Source organism: Pristis pectinata, chromosome 9, assembly GCF_009764475.1.
Source record: "Pristis pectinata isolate sPriPec2 chromosome 9, sPriPec2.1.pri, whole genome shotgun sequence".
In the NCBI taxonomy this organism is placed as follows: Eukaryota; Metazoa; Chordata; class Chondrichthyes; order Rhinopristiformes; family Pristidae; genus Pristis; species Pristis pectinata.
This window is the reverse complement of record NC_067413.1, coordinates 12,322,865-12,343,074: the sequence shown is the minus strand read 5'-3', so window position 1 is coordinate 12,343,074 and position 20,210 is coordinate 12,322,865. Positions and strand designations below refer to the sequence as shown.

The following is a 20,210-nucleotide window of genomic DNA, read 5'->3' as shown; positions in this document are numbered from 1 at the left end:
TACACAGTGAATGGTAGGGCTCTGAGGTGTGTGGTAGAACAAAGGGACCTGGGAATACAGATCCATAGTTCCTTGAAAGTGGCGTCACAGGTAGATCGGGTGGTAAAGAGAGCTTTTGGCACATTGGTCTTCATAAATCAGGGCACTGAGTACAGGAGTTGGGATGTTATGTTGAAGTTGTACAAGACATTGGTCAGGTCGAATTTGGAGTATTGTGTGCAGTTCTGGTCACCTACCTACAGGAAAGATATCAATAAGCTTGAAAGAGTGCAGAGAAAATTTACACAGTTGTTGCCGGGACTTGAGGACTTGAGTTATAGGGAAAGGTTGAATAGGTTAGGACTTTATTCCCTGGAGCGCAGGAGAGTGAGGGGAGATCACATAGAGGTATACAAAATTATGAAGGGTATAGATAGGGTGAATGCATGCAGGCTTTTTCCCGAGGTTGGGTGAGACTAGAACTAGAGGTCATAGGTTTAGGGTGAAAGGTGAAATATTTAAGGGGAATCTGAGGGGGAATTGTTCACTCAGAGCGTGGTGCAGGTGTGGAGTGAGCTGCCAGCAGAAGTGGTAGATGTGGGTTCAATTGCAACATTTTTGGATAGGTACATGGATGGGAGGGTTTGGAGGGATATGGTCCAGGTGCAGGTAGATGGGACTAGGCAGAAGATCAGGTCAGTATGGACTAGATGGGTTGAAGGGCCTGTTTCTGTGCTGTAGTGCTCTATGACTATGATTCTACCACTCACCTGCACACAAGGGGCAATTCTGCAGTCGCCAATTCACCCATCAACCTTATATCTTTGGAAGGTGGGAGGAAACTGGAGCAATGGGAGGAAATCCAGGTGGTCACAGGGAGGACGCGCAAAATCCACACATGCAGCACACAAGGTCAGGACTGAACCCGGGTCTCTGGTGCTGTGAGGCAGCAGCTATACCAACTGCACCACTGTGCCACCCTGTGTCATGATAATGAGTACCTCCTTGTATGTGGAACAGAGCCAGACTGCTGCTGTATGTTCTCCATGTTTGTAGTTCACTGGGCTCTAACCTGGTCTAATTCAATGAAATTAGTTCCATCATTAACTCATGCTTGAACGATACCCAAGAAAATTAAATGAAATAATTTTGGAACTTTAATATAAGTTAAGCAAGGAACCATAATCTGTTTTCGATCCTGTACCATTTTAAGATGTCTGTTTTGTCACTTGTGACTTGTGCTGTAAATCTGGCAATGTGTTCTGTTTTTCCCTGGGTGCACAGAGAGCAGAAAGATGTTACTATTTGTTCCTTGTATAACCTGTGCCATTTCCAGGACAGGCTAGTTGAAAAGTATCCCGGTTATTTTGTGTATGAGGTAGCATCCGTGATTGTAGAAGGTGTGGACGTGGCTGTTGAAGCTGATTTTTTTCGTTTCCAACCGTATATAGTTCCAGCACTATGTAGCTGTTCATGTAATATCTGTCTATCTTCTACAATACCCCCTGTAATTTAATATTGATTAGTCAACCACTCAGGCCTTTTAATTTGCCTGCTCAATTTCTCACAACAGTACAGGCGGAAACGATTGCTGTTACACAATCATCTCTTCTATCCTTATGGAAGTTTATTGATAACTTCAGCAACTTATTGATATTTTTCAATGTACTTCCTGCAACTTCTCACATTTCACAGTGCGTGACTGAGTAACTAATTCAGAGAGATATTCACCCTTGGTTGCTAGTGTTTAAGGAATATAAGAATGTCAATTGTTGGCTGTACTTACTTCCATTCAATCAGTCTGGTTGACTTCAGTGGTCATGAATGTGCAAAGGTAATATAGCTAGAGCCCAACCATTTTGCGAGCATTTAACAAAGGTGACCAGTGATCAGATAAATTACGGGCCAGCCGTTGCAGTCAATAAAGCAAAGGAACTTCACTTTCCATTGATCTTAAGGAAGACCACTCCCAAAGATCTAGTGATCTCTGTGGCACAGACTTCCCCTTTATCAATCTCAGCTGTTGTCAGGTATCAGTTCAAATGTTCACTGGTGTCCAACAGTATCAAGCTAACTGACCTCCCAACCAGATTAAAAAATTATCTCAGAAAGCAAAAGTAAATACAAATATTTTTTAGTTATTCTTTTAAACATTTGTTTTAAGAGTGCAGGTCAAAATTCAGAACATGAATATATGGTGTCTATTATATCTATTATAGAGAAGAACTTTAAAACTCACTTAATTAAGGAATCTCATTAATGTAAGATATGCAATTTCACTTTATATGCAGGACCAACAAACTACCTGAATACATACCTGATATAGAGCAACACAGAACAGGAACAGCATCATGTAGATAATCTTGTACATGACAATCTTGCCCTCAAAACTGACGAAGAAAAACATTCCACCACAGATGTATATCCAGTATTTGACAAACATTCCCATCACCAGGTTTCCCAATACTTTCATTATCTCCTTTCCTTGCTGGCTATCTTCTGCACAAACAGAAAAATACAAAGTTACCTGACAACATTTTACCAGATATTTTCCATTCCCAGAGGCTAGATTTTTGGGCCACAAGTTTCTGGTGATAACACAGTGAATGAGTCTGTCGCCTTCTGAAAGACTTGCCACATTTTCATTTGGAAGGTTGCAGAAGTTGTTGGTGAGGTGGGAGGCATCAGGGTGAGCTTAGCAGAGGAAGTTTTGCCCAATTGTCTCCTTGATAAAGACCAAAATTTGCCTGCTTTAATTTACCCTCTTGCTAAAGAAGATGCTGATTGTTTTCTCAGACAATGTACTGGAGGCATTTCTCCTCAGAAATTCTGGACCCAAGCAACATAACAATCTGTTTTACCTTTTTCCTCCACTTTGACTTCGGATAAGGCAGATCCTTTGTGCTTTTCAGCCTCACGTCGCTCAGTAATGTATTGACGGAGCAAAAGCCAGAATGTTAACGCACACAGGATCTAGTACAGAAAACAGGACACTGATAATTCTGAACACAGAAATAATCAATTAGATACCAAAAAATGCAGATACATTTCTGCAAATGTGAAATTACTTTCAGGCCATTTTCACAAGATCACAAGACAAGGGAGCAGAAGCAGGCCATTCAGCCCATCGAGTCTGCTCCAAGGGATAGGGAAAAAAATAAATGAGAAATGGGGAATGGGGGGGGGGGGAGGACAAAAAAAACCTATTCTAATCCCAATTTCCGGCCTTATCCCCATATCCCTTGATACCCTGACTATTTAGATATCCATCTATCTCCTCCTTGAACGCCCCCACTGATCTGGCCTCCACTGCCGTACGTGGCAAGGAGTTCCACAAATTCACCACCCTCTGGCTAAAGAAATTTCTCCTCATCTCTGTTTTGAAACTGTACCCTCTAATTCTGAGATTGTGCCCTCTAGTCCTGGACTCACCCACCAAGGGAAACAGCCTAGCCACATCTACTCTGTCCAGTCCTTTCAACATTTTAAATGTCGCTATGAGGTCCCCTCTCATTCTTCTGTACTCCAGTGAGTACAGTCCAAGAGCTGACAAACGCTCATTATACGTAAGCCCTTTCATTCCTGGAATCATCCTCGTAAATCTCCTCTGAACCCTCTCCAACGTCAGCACATCCTTCCTAAGATGTGGGGCCCAAAACTGCGCACAATATTCCAAATGAGGCCTCACTAGTGCCCCGTTTTATAGTTGTTTAACTTCAGGCTACTCTGACAGCACCTCCCAAATACCAAGAAGAGCTAAGGTAGCAAGTGCATCAGAACACCACCCCCTCAAAGGAACCCACTATCCCTAACATGGAGTTATATCACCATTCCTTCATTGTTGTTGGAACTCCCTCCCCCACAACATAACACCACCTTCATCAGCAGGAGTGGAGCAGTCCAAGAGGGCAGCTCACCACCACCTTCTCAAGGGCAATTAGCGACAGTCAATAATTCACATTCAATAAATTAATTATTAAAAATACACAAAATATGAAATGATAATTCTGGTTCTCTTTCCCAAGATTCTGCTTGATTCATAAAGCAGAGCTTGCATTTTCCATTTTCATTACAGTGTCATATATGCCCAATTAAACAGGTGACACAGTGGAAGAGAGCAGAATTTCAGACAAGTACATTAGAAGTTTCAGCACAAACACCCATAACGTTATTTTGGGATCTATTTTTATTAAAACCAACCTTTGAACCCAGTTCAACACATGGAGTCTCCATCTTTTTCAGCACTCCTGATGGCTCAGGAAGTTCATCTTTAGTAAGGTCAAGACTCCAGATATATTGTAGAGTCAACAGGACATTTCCATAGAAGACCATGAATGGAGATGTGAGCATTGCATATCGCCGACGGTTACGCACCATCCAAAGAACACAGGACCAAATCAATAACACAAAGGTGAGCCAGCTATGGTAGGTAATACTCCAAGCCTAAAGGAAAACAATGTGATTAAAAAGTGCTCACATCTAAAAGAAATTGCTGTCAATGTATGTATTGCATAAATGAATATAAATGATAACTATGAAAGCTAAAATATTATATGTATAGTATTTACACTGATTGTCAAATATAGTTTGAGAGTGAGAAACTGGGTATGAAACTAGAGTCCTGAACTTAAATAAAAGTAGTTACATTGGTTTGAGGACAGAATTGGTTGAAGTGGACTTGTAAAATAGATTGGAGGTTAAGATGGTAGGTCAACAATGACAGACAATTAAGGAGATATTTTATCAATCTCAGCAGAAGGTATATTCTGGTGAGAAAGAAAGGGTTTATGAGAAGGACACATCAGCTACAGCTAGGGAGGTTAAGGATGAAATCAAATTGAAAGAAAAGGCATGTAGCGTTGTGAAGATTAATGGTAGGCTAGAGGATTGGGTACTTTTAGAAATCAGTACAGGATGACTAAAATATTATAAAGAGGGATCTGTCTGGTAGTTTCCAATTTTGTAGAGTCATAGAGGTATACAACTAGGCCCTTTGTTCTATGAGCTCCATGCCAACCATCAAGTGCCCAAATAAACTAATTCTACACCAGTCCCATTTCATTCTTCTCTCATTCCCATCAACTTCCCAACTCACCTACACACTACACACTCACGGCCAATTAATTTGCTCACTCCAATATCCTCGGGATGTGAGAGGAAACCCATGCAGTCTCAGGGAGAACGTGCCAACCCCACACAGACAGCACATGAGGCCGGTATTGAATCTGGGTCACTGGAGCCGTGAGGTAGTGGTTCTACTATCTGCACTGATGTTTCACTCTTGGGTATTTCTGTGAGTGACGAACTGCGTTTTTTGCAAATTTTTTCTTGTAATTTAGCTCCAGACATTTTGAATTTTCCTACCTGTGTTAAACAGTGCATGATTATTCAGGGGCAGGAATGGGGAGATGCTGATGTTTTATCACCCAATTCTGAAATTCTGAGCCATTCCTATCTTCCACCTTCCTCTCACACTACCCTCCCCTGCCAATCAGTGGCTAAATTGGAAGGCCACTTCACCGGAGCCGGAAAATGGTTCACTACTTGTTCTGGTTATCACCAAATGCATATGGTTTTCTTGTCTTTACAAAATGTTCCAATACTGCTGGTCCAGGTATCTGAAATGGTGGCCCCAAAATTTGTTGCTTTCAGTAACAATGTATTATCACAGTTGTACAATTGTGTTACAATTGAGCAGAGTGTTGGTGAGGCCACACCTGGAGTACCATGCATAGTTCTGGTCCCCTGGCTTAAGGAAGGATGTAGTAACATTGGAGTTAGTCCCAATGAGATTCACCAGGCTAATTCCAGAGATGAGAAGGTTGTCCTATCAAGAGAGGCTAAACAGGTTGGGTCTGCAGACTTTGGAGTTTAGAAGAATGAGGGATAATCTTATTGAAACATACAAGATCCTAAGGGGGTTTCACAGGAGTTAGATCTGGAGATGAATTTGTCCAGAAGGTTCTTCAGAAGTCAAGAATGAGGCGAAAATCTTATGGTTACAGCCGTTTTATTAGATGTTCATCGTAGTACAGGTGAGACAGGGTCAGCTAGTACCAGCCAGCAACGTTACAGTAACAAGAAATAACTGGACTGCAACAAAGGAACCTGAGCACATGCTTCGCTTTTATACCGCAAACCGGTCTGGACCAGTTTAGGTAAGAAACTGTTTAGTAGGTACTGACTGAATCCCACTTCAGCTATGCAGACAAAGAAACCGCAGAAGTATAGAAACAAATGTACTGCAAGCTACTAAAAGTTTACAGACAAACAGGTGATTAGACAAACGTATATCAATGTAAAGAAAGCTAAAACTACAAGGAAAAAAAAACAACAATCTGGGCCCTAACCCAACACAGGGTAGATGTTGAGATGCTTTTACTAGTGGGTGAATCTCGTACCAAGTTTCAAGATAAGGGGCCAGTCATTTAAAACCAGGCTGCATAAATTTTTCTTCTTGCAGAGAGTGGTGAACCTAGGGAATTTTCAATGCATCTCCTTATGTTCTTATGATGGGTATCCCCAATGCAACAGGGACCAAGTTCCCCTGGAATACTCCAAAAACAAAGCATTCTCTGCAGGAAGTGACATCCTCCTGCATGGAGATTATATTGGGGTTGCAAAGGAATTTTGTGCCAGTGAGTGCCTCATTAGATTTTCAAAATAATGCCAAATGGGTTGGAAATGATTCCATCATGTTTCACACTGGGAAAAAAAACAACTGAAAGAAAATTTATCCATTGAATTCCCAGGCAATTCTATTTACGATGTTCCTAGCATTAAATTTTGGAACAACTGCTGCAGGTATTGACGGGACTGAGTAGGAATGGAACATATTGTTCCCACCAGTAACGTTTAGAATTAGTTGGAGGATAACGAGGTCACGACCTGGCACTCCATGAAAGCTATCCTTGGAGATGGAGTAATACTAATGCCTTGAGGCCGTTTCCCCTCTGATCTGGTAATAAAATTAACAATAATAATATCCAAATTCCTGCCCTCAGGATCTTAAACAACCTCTGAGACATTTTTGAGTTTGTTTTTCAAATCTTGGGAGGTGAGATTTGAGAGCTTGTCCACCAGTGGGATGAGGAGCAGTTGTCTCATGACCCCGTCCACATACTGTGCAGGATGAACTGTGAGAAAATTCTTCTTTTGAAAGTATTGTTTGGTTCTACAAACATTTCCATGCTGCAAAAATGTTCGGGGCACAGTTGTGCTTAGCTAGTCTTAACTCATAGAGTCATAGAGTAATACAGCACGGAAACAGGCCCTTCGGCCCAACTCGTCCATGCTGATCATAGTGCCCAACATAGTCCCATTTGCCCACGTTTGGCCCCTATCTCTTTAAACCCCTCCTATCCATGAAATGTATTTTAAATGTTATTATTGTACCCACCTCAACCACTTTCTCTGGCAGCTCGTTCCACATACGCACCACCCTCTGCGTGAAGAAAGGGACCCCTCAGGTCCCTTTCAAGTCTTTCACCTCTCACTTTAAACCTGTGCCCTCTAGTTTTTAGCTCCCATTCCCTGGGAAAAAGACTACCACAGCAATGGTAAATGTAGAATCAGTCTCCCACCCGATGCACTTACCATCATAGCAATGAGTGCACAAATATAACTCTGCTTCATAATGAAACGGAAAATGGTGATAAGGCTGTTGAGTCTGCTGTTAACTGGTTCTTCCAGCACACTTTCTTCTTTCATTTTGTCTGACAATAACAAACAAAAATATTTAATCGTTTGCATTTCTCTGTCATAATCTGCAGAGCTCTGACGGGCAGAATGGCCTCTCCCTGTGATGGATGATTCTGGCGACTGTAAGAAACCCCAAAATAAACGATGCCATTTTTTAAGTTACACGGATCAGCCTTCAACAAAACAGAATATAATCCAATGTGTGCAGAATGACAACACAAATTACGTGCCTGAAGTAATGGCAATAGTTTTGCCACTGCTTTAAAATCTTATCTTATGCTAATAATGATAAGGAAGGAAGCTATTCTGCCCATCAGATTCATGCTGGCTCCCTGGGGAAACAATCCCATTAGTCCAGTTCCTTATTTCCCTGCTCCCCTGCAATTTATTCTTTCTCACACAGGCCTGTCAACATCCTTTTGATTTCCTTTGCCACCGTCCCCCATAAGAGGTCATTTACAGTCGGTAATTGACCTATCAACACGTCTTTGGGATATGAGAGGAAACCGGAACACACGGGGGAAACACAGTCCTGCGGTCATAAGGACAATGTGCAAGCTCCACACAGAGAATACTCGAGGTCAGGATCGAACCTGGGTCTCTAGAGCTGTGAGGAAACAGCCCTAACTGCTGCACCCCCCCTGCCACCGTGGGCTGAGAGATTTCCTGGTTGTGGAACCAATGGTGTCCAGCTGTCTGGACGGAAGTAATCCTGGATTTATGTAGGTCTGCAGACCTGATGTGGGATCAGAGACACCTTTCATGCATGAAGGATTCTCAGACAGTGGAATGGGAAAGGTACCTTTTTAAGGTAAATTACTTTTTAAATGACCTTAAAAATGTCATGTTTTAAAAGACCTTGGTTTAATATCTTTAATGATTGCTAATCTGTTACCAAGAAACATTGTGTATTTTTGAAACTTTTGAATTTTTTTTTTAATTACTAACATTAGTTTTAGTATTTTTAAGTGCCTCAGAACGTCAGGAAAATTCAAAAATAATTAAAAAGAACTCACTGCTCTATTGGGATGCAAAACCCTACTCTTAGTATTGCCTTCTGTCAGAGTCTATTAGGGCATTCCAGAGTACACTGCCGGAGTCTCAGTTGCCCTCTGAACCTTGCCATCCAGCTCATTGCTTTGGAAGGCTAGTGAGATGGAACCCTGGTGGGAGCACTTGGGTGGAGGCAAAGATGGGCATTTGGCCAGGTTCAAGGAGATCTGACCAAAGATTCATTTACACCACAGAGACATAAGAATAATCATCTTGGATCTTCTACAGGGGAGAAAAGTAGTTGTTTTCAGTATTTCCCATTTAGTTCAACATATTAGATCAGCAGTGCACAGGTGCAATATCTTTTCTACTCAATATATATTGGAATTTGTTACTTAAAATCAATCAGGTTCTAATGGAAGTTATTCTTGTAGAACTGTTATCCCTTCATTACAACAGTGACAATGAAAAATCCAATAACAAAGCCCAAGAAATCATATCCAATATAACTTAGGCCCCATTGTCTTATTAGCCTATCATATAGGACGTCCTTAACAGTGCCAACTATTGTAGACATATTAATCAGAACAAGTTATAAACTTCTCCAGCTTGGATTCATTGGGGAAACAAATCTCCCAAGAATACTGAAGCATTTCATTTGGTTTCAATCAGCTGAGTTCTCTTAAGACCAATTTTTACCCAGAACTAATTACCACTCTTGGGCTGACTCAGTTTGGAAAAGATAATGGACATTCAGTGGAATTCATCATTTAACTTACCAGGAGATACATTTCCCATCTCCCATTTGTATTGTGGGGTGGAGTACATCTCCAGTGAGACTGGACCATTCTCACCTTGCACACCATGGTAGTCTGAGGGATTTCCATTTACTGTTGCTAACAAGGCCTGGAAGGAGAGGAAAACATTTCTCAGGAGATCAGTGAACAAAACCAAACATACAGCCAACATTTTTTTTTATTTACAGCGTGGTAACAGGCCCTTCCGGCCCAACGAGTCCGCACCGCCCATTTTAAACCCCAAATTAACCTACCCGTATGTCTTTAGAATGTGGGAGGAAACCGGAGCACCCGGCGGAAACCCACACAGACACGGGAGAACATACAAACTCCTTACAGACAGCGACGGGAATCGAACCCCGATCGCTGGCACCGTAATAGCGTCATGCTAACCGCTACGCTACTGTGCCGCCCCAAATGTTTTCTCCAGCATCTGCATTTTTTTTAATTATTATTTTCAAATTCTATTGAATTCACTGTCACTTCTCTTCCAGAAATGTCAACCTCAAGTAAGTTCTGCTTCTCTCTCAGGTGGGATTTTCATCTGCCTTGTTCATCCTTAGTGGCTTCTGCTTCCCTTCTGGCCTTCGATAAGGTGTTGCCCTTTGCCCTAACCCTTTCCAATCTGTAATTTAAAACTAACTCGTTTTCTCCTTTTTCCAGTTCAGATGAAGAGTCTTTGATCTGAAACCTTAACTCTGTTGCTCTTTCCACAGACACTGCCTGACCAGCATTTTCTGTTTTTCAGATTTCCAGCATCTGTAGTGTTTGGATTTTCAAAACCATCAGATATTCTCACACTGTTTTTGAGAAACCCTGTTTAAAAGAGCCTTCAAAATGCAACATGACTATTATATAAAGATTATATTATGTAGACTCATTATCTACTAAAAAGAGGAAAGGACTACTACTATGAATTTATATTGTTGAATAACTGAAGGGGCAACTTGTACCTTAGATGATAATTTATAACGGATGACATACACATAGAGTATAAAAGTTGGGAGGTCATGGTGCAGTTGTACAAGATGTTGGTGAGGCTGCACTTGGAGTATTGCGTTCAGTTTTGGTTGTCCTGCTATAGGAAAGATGTTATTAAACTGGAAAGAGTGAGAAAAGATTTACAAGGATGTTGTCAGAAACTGCGTTTTAGGGGGAGGTTGGACAGGGTAGGACTTTATTCCTTGGAGCGAAGGAGGCTGAGAGGTGTGTAAAATCATGAGGAGCATAGATAGGGTGAACGCACTCAGTCTTTTTCCCAGGGTTGGGAAATCAGAACTAGAGGGCATAGGTTTAAGGTGAGAGGGGAAAGATTTAATAGGAACATGAGGGGCAACATTTTTTTGACACAAAGGGTGGTATGTACATGGATATAGTTACCAGAGGAAGTGGTTGAGGCAGGTACAATAACAACTTTTAAAAGACAGTGGACAGGTAAGTGGATAGGAATGGTTTAGAATGATATGGGCCAAACACTGGCAAATGGGACTAGCTTGGATGGGCAGCTTGGTTGACATGGACCAGCTGGGCCATACTGAATCATACTGCTCCTATGCTGTATGACTCTCTGACTATATGACACCAGTTTTCCTATCTATTAAACTGCTCTCTGCAAACAGAAACCAGAAGGGAGTTAAGCAGCTAGTCAAGTTGACGTTGCATGTTTACACTATTAGCGAAAAAAGTCATCTTATATTCTCACCATGAAGATCATACTGTTAAAACCAATCTTGACAATGCAGTCAGAAACACAACACATTGAGGTATTGCTATTATGACCATAAATAACTGCCTACTGAACTGTTCTGCTTGGGACTGCAAGAAACTGCAGAGAGTTGTGGACACAGCCCAGCCCAGCACATCACAGACACCAGCCTCCCCTCTGTGGACTCTGTCTATACCTCTTGCTGCCTTGGTGAAGCAGCCAGCATAATCAAAGACCCCACCCACCTGGGTCATTCTCTCTTCTCCCCACAGGTAGAAGATACAGGAGCCTGAGGGCACATACCACCAGGCTCAAGGACAGCTTCCATCCCACTGTGATAAGACTTCTGAACGGTTCCCTTATGCAATGAGATGGACTCTTGACCTCACAATCTACCTTGTTATGACCTTGCACCTTATTATTTACCTGCACTGCACTTTCTCTGTAGCTGTGACAGTTTACTCTGAATTCTGTTATTGTTTTTACCTGTACAACCTCAATGCACTGTGTAATGAATTGACCTGTACGAATGGTATGCAAGACAAGTTTTTCACTGTACCTCGGTACAAGTGACAATAATAAACCAATACCAAAACATTATCAATGTAGAAATTCTAATTTATGTATTAATGATTTTAAAAATCAGATCATAGTTTTGCTGAATTGGGTAAATTTTCAAAGCCAATACAGCATGCAAACTACTTATATTCATTCCGCATGATACCACTGTATTTTCTACATCTCCCTAATCATACAAGCCAGTAATTCAATAAAGATAAAAAAAATTGCAGATGCTGTAAATCTGAAATGAAAACAGAATGTTGAAAATACTCAGCGGCAAAAGCTTTCCTAGTTCTGGTGAAACGTCAGTGACCTGAAACACACTGTTTCTCTCTCCACAGATGCTGCCTGACCTACTGAGTATTTCTGGCATCTTCTGTTTTTTCTTTCAGATTTCCAGCATCTGCAGTTTTTTTGATTTCATATTTCATTCTATCCTAGCTCATAAGATCGTTCTTTATCATCTCCTAGCACCTGACTAAAAATGCCATTTCTAGAAGCAAGTGAACAACTTAGCAAGAATTTGGCAGATGATTCTTAGCATCCTCCGAATAAACACACATCAACAGAGGTTCTTGCACCTATGTGGCAACTTGCATGATCTCAGTGCTCAGAAACCTTTTCACAATCAGTGAGGTAACTAGAAGCATCACCATTCTTGTAATGTTGGTAACACAGCAGTTAATTTACACACAGCAAGAGCCCACAAACAACAATAAGGAGTGACATAAAAATAACTGCAGATGCTGGAAATCTAAAACAAAACAGAAAATTCTGGAAATACTCAGCAGGTCAGGCCACGTTTTGTGAAGAGAAACAGAGTTAATATTTCAGGTCGAAGAACCTTCATCAGAACTGGGTAGGAGACAAAAGAGGCTGCAGGGTGGGGGGGGGGTGGATGCCTCTGATAGGGTAAAACCAGGGTGACCATGGGGATAAGTTGTAAACAAGGTTATCTGGTCAGTGAGGGAATAGGAGGAGTTAGATGGTGAGGACATCGACAAAAGGATGTAGGAGTTGTGAAATGCAGAGCAGGACGACGTATCCAGTAGGTCAGGCTGAGCATGTCCTTCACTCCCAGAGAAAAAAGAGGGGGTATAAAGAGCCAATATCACAGATGGATGACTGATCCAGACCAAGAAATCAAGTTACCTGAAGCTGTAGAGTTCAATACTGAGTCCAGAAGGCTGCAACATGTCCAGGTGGAAGGTGAGGTGCTGTTGCTCAAGCCTGCATTGAGCCTTATTGTAACAGTGCAGGAGGTCACAGACCGATATTACCTCAGCTTGTTGGTGTTTTTAAATCCCTTTCTTTTTCCTTTAGTTTCTGGGAATGGAAGACCAGATGACCCGCCAGATATGTCTTCCTGATCTGCATTTCACACTTCTACATCCTTTTGTCTAATTTCTCACTCTTTAAGTGCTCCCATTCATGGATTGACCTTGTTTACAGCTTATCCCTATGGTCACTCCAGCTTTACCCTATTAAGGACTTCCCTCCCCCCTTCCCTGCAGCTTCTTTTGTCTCCTTCCCAGTTCCGCTGAAGGGTCTTAGACTTGAAACGTTGACTCTGTTTCTCTTCCCACAGATGCAGACTGATCTGTTGAGTATGTCCAATAATAAGGGGGAATCTGATAAATGGTCTTCAAAATCATGAGGAGCATAGACAGGGGAGACAGTAGGAAACCTTACACTACAGCAGATGTGTCAAAAACTAGACAGCATAAATTCAGGGTGAGGAGTAAGAGATATAGAGGGGATCTGAGGAACAATTCTTTCACCTAGAGAGTGGTTAGAATCTGGAAATGCACTGCCTGATGGTGGAAGCAGATACTCTTTCAACATTTGAGTATCGAGATGGGCACTTGAATTGATAAAGCATAGAAGTTTACAGACCAAGTGCTAGTAAATGGGATTAGAATACAGGATTAGTCTTGATGATCAACATGGACACAATGGGCTGAAGGGCTTGTTTCATACTGTATGACTTTATAAACAGATAAACTTTTCTTTTAAGAGGTGTTGCCTGAGAGGTAGATATTGCTAAGATCTGAGTAGAATACTACCACTCTTATTCCAAATAGTGCCTTCAGATTTTGGAAAGTATACAGACTTCATTGAATGATTAGCCCAAAGAATGTCAGTTCAAATCTCCTGAATGTGACTTCTCAGGTAGAGGTAAGAGCGCGGTCACTGAAACAAGGATCTTTACATATAAATTGAAAGTAAATCTAAAACGGAAAAATGCTGGAGAAACTCAACAGGCCAGGCAGCATCAGTGGGAAGAGAAATTTATTTGATGTTTCTCTTTCCACAGACGCAGCCTGATCTGTGGAGTATCTAAAATATCTTCTTATCTCATATTGCCAGCATCTTTTTTTCTTTGCTTCAGGTAAATTTACAATTATAATATAACAGATTTTATGTCAACATGCAACTATTGACTATTGTGTGCTAAGCATTGGTAAAAAGATAACGTATTAGTAACTTCTGACACAACTTAAATAACATTTACTTGTTGACCAATGGATTTGCATTACAGTGATCTTTGCATTACAGATATCTTTTATTTTGCTGAGATTGCCCTATTACGTGTAAGAAATCCTTCCCAATGTTAAACATCAAGGATTTTTGGAAGGGATTTGTAAATGGTAATTGGGAAATTGTTCTTGGGGTAGAGGATGCCGATGCATCCTTGTGAGAGCTTAATGTTTTTTTCTAGGGAACATTATTGCATGGAAATAATGTCAACTTTTTCAAAAAATAACTTTAGTCACTGGAGATTTGAAAATCTAGCCTTACAATCATGCATTTCTAAAGCAGGCTTACTAACATCAGAAAAGTTGGAGTCATCCTGGGTCATTGTAAGGAGCTGGAAGAGGCAGAGAGAAGAATATGTTACCATCAAGCAAGCAATGATCCATGCATATATAGAACTTCTATCAATTAGAACTTACTTCAATAAATCTCAAATACATATAGAGAAAGAGTATGGTTATAAATCTCTGATGTTTTTTCTATCTACGAAGATCTCAGTTTACAATTCTGTGCTCCCTGACCATAGCTTCATCTAGAACTCTGCCAGATTGGCCACAATATATGGTGGATGGAATGGGATAATGGAAAATGTAGCAATTCATTTTGAGATCATTTTTTGGTCTTGGTATAAGGTAAATTCTCTCTACATTTCTCTAGACCAAAATGTTTGATATGCATTATTGGTGGATGATTCGGAATTACATTCGGAAAATAAATTTTTGACATATTTTATATATTTTAGTGTTACGCTAACCGCTATGCTATCGTGCCACCCCATATTCAATGATTAAAATAATTCTACCCAACACAATAGAATAACAGAAGCTATAGATTCAGTGCTTGGAATCCCAAAAAACTTAAGCAAACTGGATTTTGCTTAGTCTTATTTAATCAACCCCCCTTGAAAGCACAAGACTGCTTGTAATCTGAGCAAAGTATCTTAACTAGGAGCAGCTGCAATTGTTGGAGAAGGAAACTTGCAAGAAAAATAGTGCTTATGGGTATCTGTACAACTTCATTACTTATTACAATACACATGGAGGCCATTCAGCACATTGGGTCCATGCCAGCTTCCAAGAAAGCAATTTCCTATTCCTCCTCTCCTTCTTTCCCTGGACCCTTACAATCTATTCTATTTTACAAGACCATGAACTCCTCTTTGATCTACATTGAGGGATAATTTACAGTAGCCAATTAACCTACTGACGCGTCTTTGGGATGTGGAAGGGTACTGGTGCACCCGCAAAAACCCATGGACTCACGAGAAGACCCTGAGGTTAAGACTGAACTAAGGTCCCTGCAGCTGTGAGCAGAAGTACTAACTGCACATCACCAGGTCACCCATGTTGTCTTGGTCAATAAAAGCAGTCAATATTTTTGGGACAATTTGTTTGGCTGAATGGAGGAGAGGGACTTAATGGAGCAGAAGTTTTATAGATAATACAAGTGGGACAGGACCAGCTCAAATGCGGTTGTCCTTAAATGTTTGAGGGATATGGGCCAAACAGGGGAAAAATGGGACGAGCTTAGACAGGAATCTTGGTCGGCTGGGCCAGTTGGGCTGAAGGGCCTGTTTCCATGCTGCATGATTCTGATGTTCAGCAAATCCTTGCTTCTGCCTCTGCACGCTCCAAGAGGAATATGGATGGTGTGTTGAAAGTCAGATGCCGGCATAACTGACCTCCTGCTCCACCACTAAATCCACTGGTGGTTCTGGACCATGCTGGGCTAAGGGGCTAGATGTCCCTTACAATCCCAACCAAAGGGTCCAAACAGAGCCAATATCAGTGAATACCCGTGTCAAACAAGGCTGCATCATTGCTCCGACACTACTCTGTCTTTCCTGCCGCAATGTTGCAGCTCATTTCCAACAAACTTCCCACGGAAGCGAGCCAATCTTCAGAACTAACGGGAAACTGCTCAGCCAATGGCAACTACACTCCAGAACCAAGGTCACGTGAACCTCAGTAGAATACTTAGCAATATTGGTCATTAGAGACAAGACACGGAGATGGACAATTACATGCCTAATTAGTAAATAAAATTTAGTTAATAAATATCGTCATTGGGCAAGTACTCAGTGATCATTCTCATGACACGTAGATGTGTACTTCAAACATTGGTTTGCCTTTGCTAGTAACATAATAAGAGAGAAAGCAATACATTTTTATTCATGAGAGGGCTTTACTTCCTTTGCCGCTGAATTCTGAACAAGGATTGCAAAGTAAATATACATCCACCAGTATTGTGGCCACAGAGTTTACTATTAAAATCAGTGTGTGTAACTAAAGGAATGTTCACATGGACTGTGACCATGTGGCAAGTTGCTTTGTACAACACTGCTTTTCTGTATTATATTTACTCTTCAGTCTATTCACCTCTGGATTCTCTGAGTGACACTGGTAGTTGAGTGTTGAATTACGTGGTCAACCCAAGTATCAGCTACATAACACAGTCAACAAGACTTCTTTCCAATCAGCTGATATTACTGCAGTGAATGATAAGTTAGCTTAAAGGGGCTAGTTTCTGACAATCTGTCTGACTTTAATGGCAACATTGTACTGTAACTATGGGTCTGAATCCCAATGCAGTGGCAGGGTATGACGTTCTAATCCCAAAGCTCAGTTATAATACAGGTTGAGGGACACAAATTGAAAGACGATTCAAAAGCGTACTTTAATGTTTCTAACAAAATGTCTTGCACCGTGCCCACTTCTAATTAGGTTTTTGACAGTGAAGGAGAGGGATGGATCATAAGGGGGAGGCAGAGGGGCTGTTGGAGTGAAGTGGAGGGATAGAGAGAGGATGGTAAACTGATGAAGTACTGCCAAGAAATGATGTTTCCACTTGCTTGGAAGAACAAAGTAAGGGGCCATAAATAAAAGACAGTCACTAATAAATCCAAGGGGGGGAAGTCAGGGGAAACTCATTCAGAGAGTGAAAGGAAACATAAAATGCTGGAAAAACTCAGCAGGTCAGGCAGCATCTGCAGAGAGAGAGAGAACTTTTCAGGCTGATGACTTTCAATCAGAATAGATAGAACATTGAACAGTGCAGCACAGGAACAGGCCCTTCGGCCCATGATGTCTGTGCCAAACACGATGCCAAATTAAACTAAATCTCCTTCTGCCTGCACATGATCCATATCCCTCCATTCTCTGCATATTCATGTGTCTATCTAAAAGCCTCTTAAACGCCACAATCATGTGTGCTTCCACTATTACCCCTGGCAGCCCGTTGCAGGCACCCACCACTCTCTGTGTAAAAAAAAGCTTGCCCCACACGTCCCCTTTAAACTTTCCCCCTCTCACTTTAAATGCATATCCTCTAATATTTGACATTTCTACCTTGACTGTCTACCCTATCTATGCCTCTCATAATTTTATAAACTTCTATCAGGTCTCCCCTCAGCCTCTGACGCTCCAGAGAAAACAACTCAAGTTTGTCAAACCTCTCCATATAGCTCATACCCTCTAATCCAGGCAGCACCCTGGTAAACCTCTTTTGGACCCTTTCCAAAGCCTCCACATCCTATTCAGGTTGATGACCTTTCATCGGATCTGAACAGTTCTGATGAAAAGTCATCAACCCGAAACACAAGCTCACTCTCCTTTGATGCTGCCAGACCTGCTGAGTGTTTCCAGCATTTTCTGCTTTAACTTGAATGTCCAGTAACTGCAGCATTTTATTTTTATTCGTAGAATAGCAGGAATGTGGAACTTGCTACCATAAGGAGAAGATGTGGCAAAACTGATCCACCAAGATTAGATCAAGGGAAATGCAAGATAGGTTCAAAAGAGGAAAGAGAATTGAAGGATATCTGATAAGAGGAGATAAAGCAAGGTGGACGGAAACTCCTTTGAAAGTCAATTGCCAACATAGACCTCTTGGCAGATCGGTTGCTCTGTATTTTTCATTTTACGTCAACCTGTGCAGGTAAAGCAAGATTTTTTAAAGTTTTAAAAGATTGTTTAAAAATCAAAATTCATTGTTTCTTCCAAGATGACTTTGAGGCTTACTCTAGGCCAAACTGGATGCTAGGAGGTTTCTCATCGAGAAGAATTTCTATTCAATTCTTTAAAATAACACTCTCTCATTGGTTCATATTCCTCTTTATATATGACCACTCTGGAAAGTATATTCCAATAAGTTCATTAATGTACACCTGCAAAGCTCTTGCAAGTACATTTAAGAAACACCGCATTCCATATTAAAGCAAAATTATAACATGACATTCAAGATCCACACATTGGCTCAAAAAAAATCATGAAACAATCCAGCTTTTAGAACAACTTATTTGACTTGTATGCAAAACTGCTAACTGGACACATTACACCAAATTTTAACCTATAAGACATCTCATTTTGGATGCCTGTATAATACTTTCTCTGAGTATGACTGATCTTAACAATATTGTATGGGAGATATCTTAATGTAGTGTTCATGTTACTGCATGCAACACATAGGAAATAGCTACACTTAGATAAACTATGTCATCCAACAAAAGAACTAAATAAAAAATATTCCCCTGAAAATTCTGATGAATCTCTCTCCGTTAATGAGATTGAATCTTGAGGTTCTCCATACAGACTGTAGTATTTTAAGAACTACCTACCCTTCTCTCATCTGTTGCATAGTGCGCTGAACACCACATATTACGTCTCACTTCAGCAGTGACTGGTGAATCACGACCAAGTGGCTCCTTTTGCTCTTCTTCCTCATTCTCATTATTTTCCTCATCTTGCTTATTCTGTAAAAACGATAAAACAAAACAAGATTTTACAAACTAATCACATGGACATTCTTGCTACAATTAAGCTTGTTTGTCTTCTAACATACTTTGGCATCTCTGCTAGCTTGTCGTAAGACAATTTAGGTCAGTCATGTGCCTTCCTTCTTTCGGGTAATGGCCTCAGAGAACAATCAGCCTCAATATTGACCTTATTGCAAGAGAGATGGAGTACAAAAGTAGACAAGATTGCAACGGTCAAAATGCTGGAGGAACTCAGCAGGTCAGGCAGCACCTGTGTAGGGAAATGGACTGTCAAAGTTTTGTGTTGAGTTCACCGGTCCAGATGAAGGGTCTCGACCCAAAACATTGACTGTCTGTTTTCCTCCATGGATACTGCCTGACCCATTGAGTTCCTATTGTGTTTTGTGTGTTGCTCCAGATTCCAGCATCTGCAGTCTCTTGTGTCTCCAAGATTGCAACTGTGTTTTGGTGAATGCATATCTGGAGTACTGAACATAGTTTTGGTCTCTTTACTTAATGAAGGATATATTTGCATTTGAAGCAATACAGAGAAGGCTCACTGGATTGATTCTTGGGAAGAAGGGGTATGGAGCTTGGAAGAATCAGAAATAATCTTATTGAAACATATACAATCTAAGAAGGCCTGACAGGTAAGATGCTGAGAAGATGTTTTCCATTGTGGATGAATCCAAGATCAAAGGACAGCTATTTAAGTCTGAGATGAGATTTTTTTTCTCTCTTAAGGTTCTGAAGCTTTTGAACTTCTAGTCTAGTGAGTCATTAAGTAAAGTCAAGGTTGAATAGATAGACTTTTGGAGTATAAGACAATTAAAATTTATGGGGATCAGGCAGGAATATGGAATAGATGCCAATATTGAGGTTAGACATGGACTTATTAAATAGCAGGGCAAGTTCAAGGAGCCAGATTGCCTACTGCTACTCCTATTCCTTCAATTCTTATGTTTTAAACTTGGGATTTTGAGAATGGTTCACAAAGTGTCAACATTTTGTAAAACGTATTTGTTGCGTGACATTTCTTCACAAATAATTGTACAACCAAGAGCAGTCATTTCTATTTCTGCCTCATGGTCTTATGTGGGATAAGCTGTACAGTGGAGAGCTCATCTATAGTTATATGATCCTAAGAAGTACAGTGTGAGGAAAAGTCATTTTGGAGATTCTT

The 20,210-nt window shown here is 40.9% G+C and overlaps 1 protein-coding gene across 1 annotated transcript in view; it reads right to left on the bottom strand.

Annotated features, from left to right (window-relative positions):
• The window catches only part of LOC127574433 (piezo-type mechanosensitive ion channel component 2-like), a 521,253-nt gene that overhangs the window by 133,537 nt on the left and 367,506 nt on the right, over positions 1 to 20,210 (bottom strand). Inside the window, 7 exon segments of the mRNA XM_052023441.1 lie at positions 2,297 to 2,478; positions 2,841 to 2,952; positions 4,180 to 4,422; positions 7,576 to 7,694; positions 9,453 to 9,579; positions 14,570 to 14,608; positions 18,890 to 19,024. Of these exon segments, the coding sequence (XP_051879401.1) occupies positions 2,297 to 2,478; positions 2,841 to 2,952; positions 4,180 to 4,422; positions 7,576 to 7,694; positions 9,453 to 9,579; positions 14,570 to 14,608; positions 18,890 to 19,024 (957 nt within the window).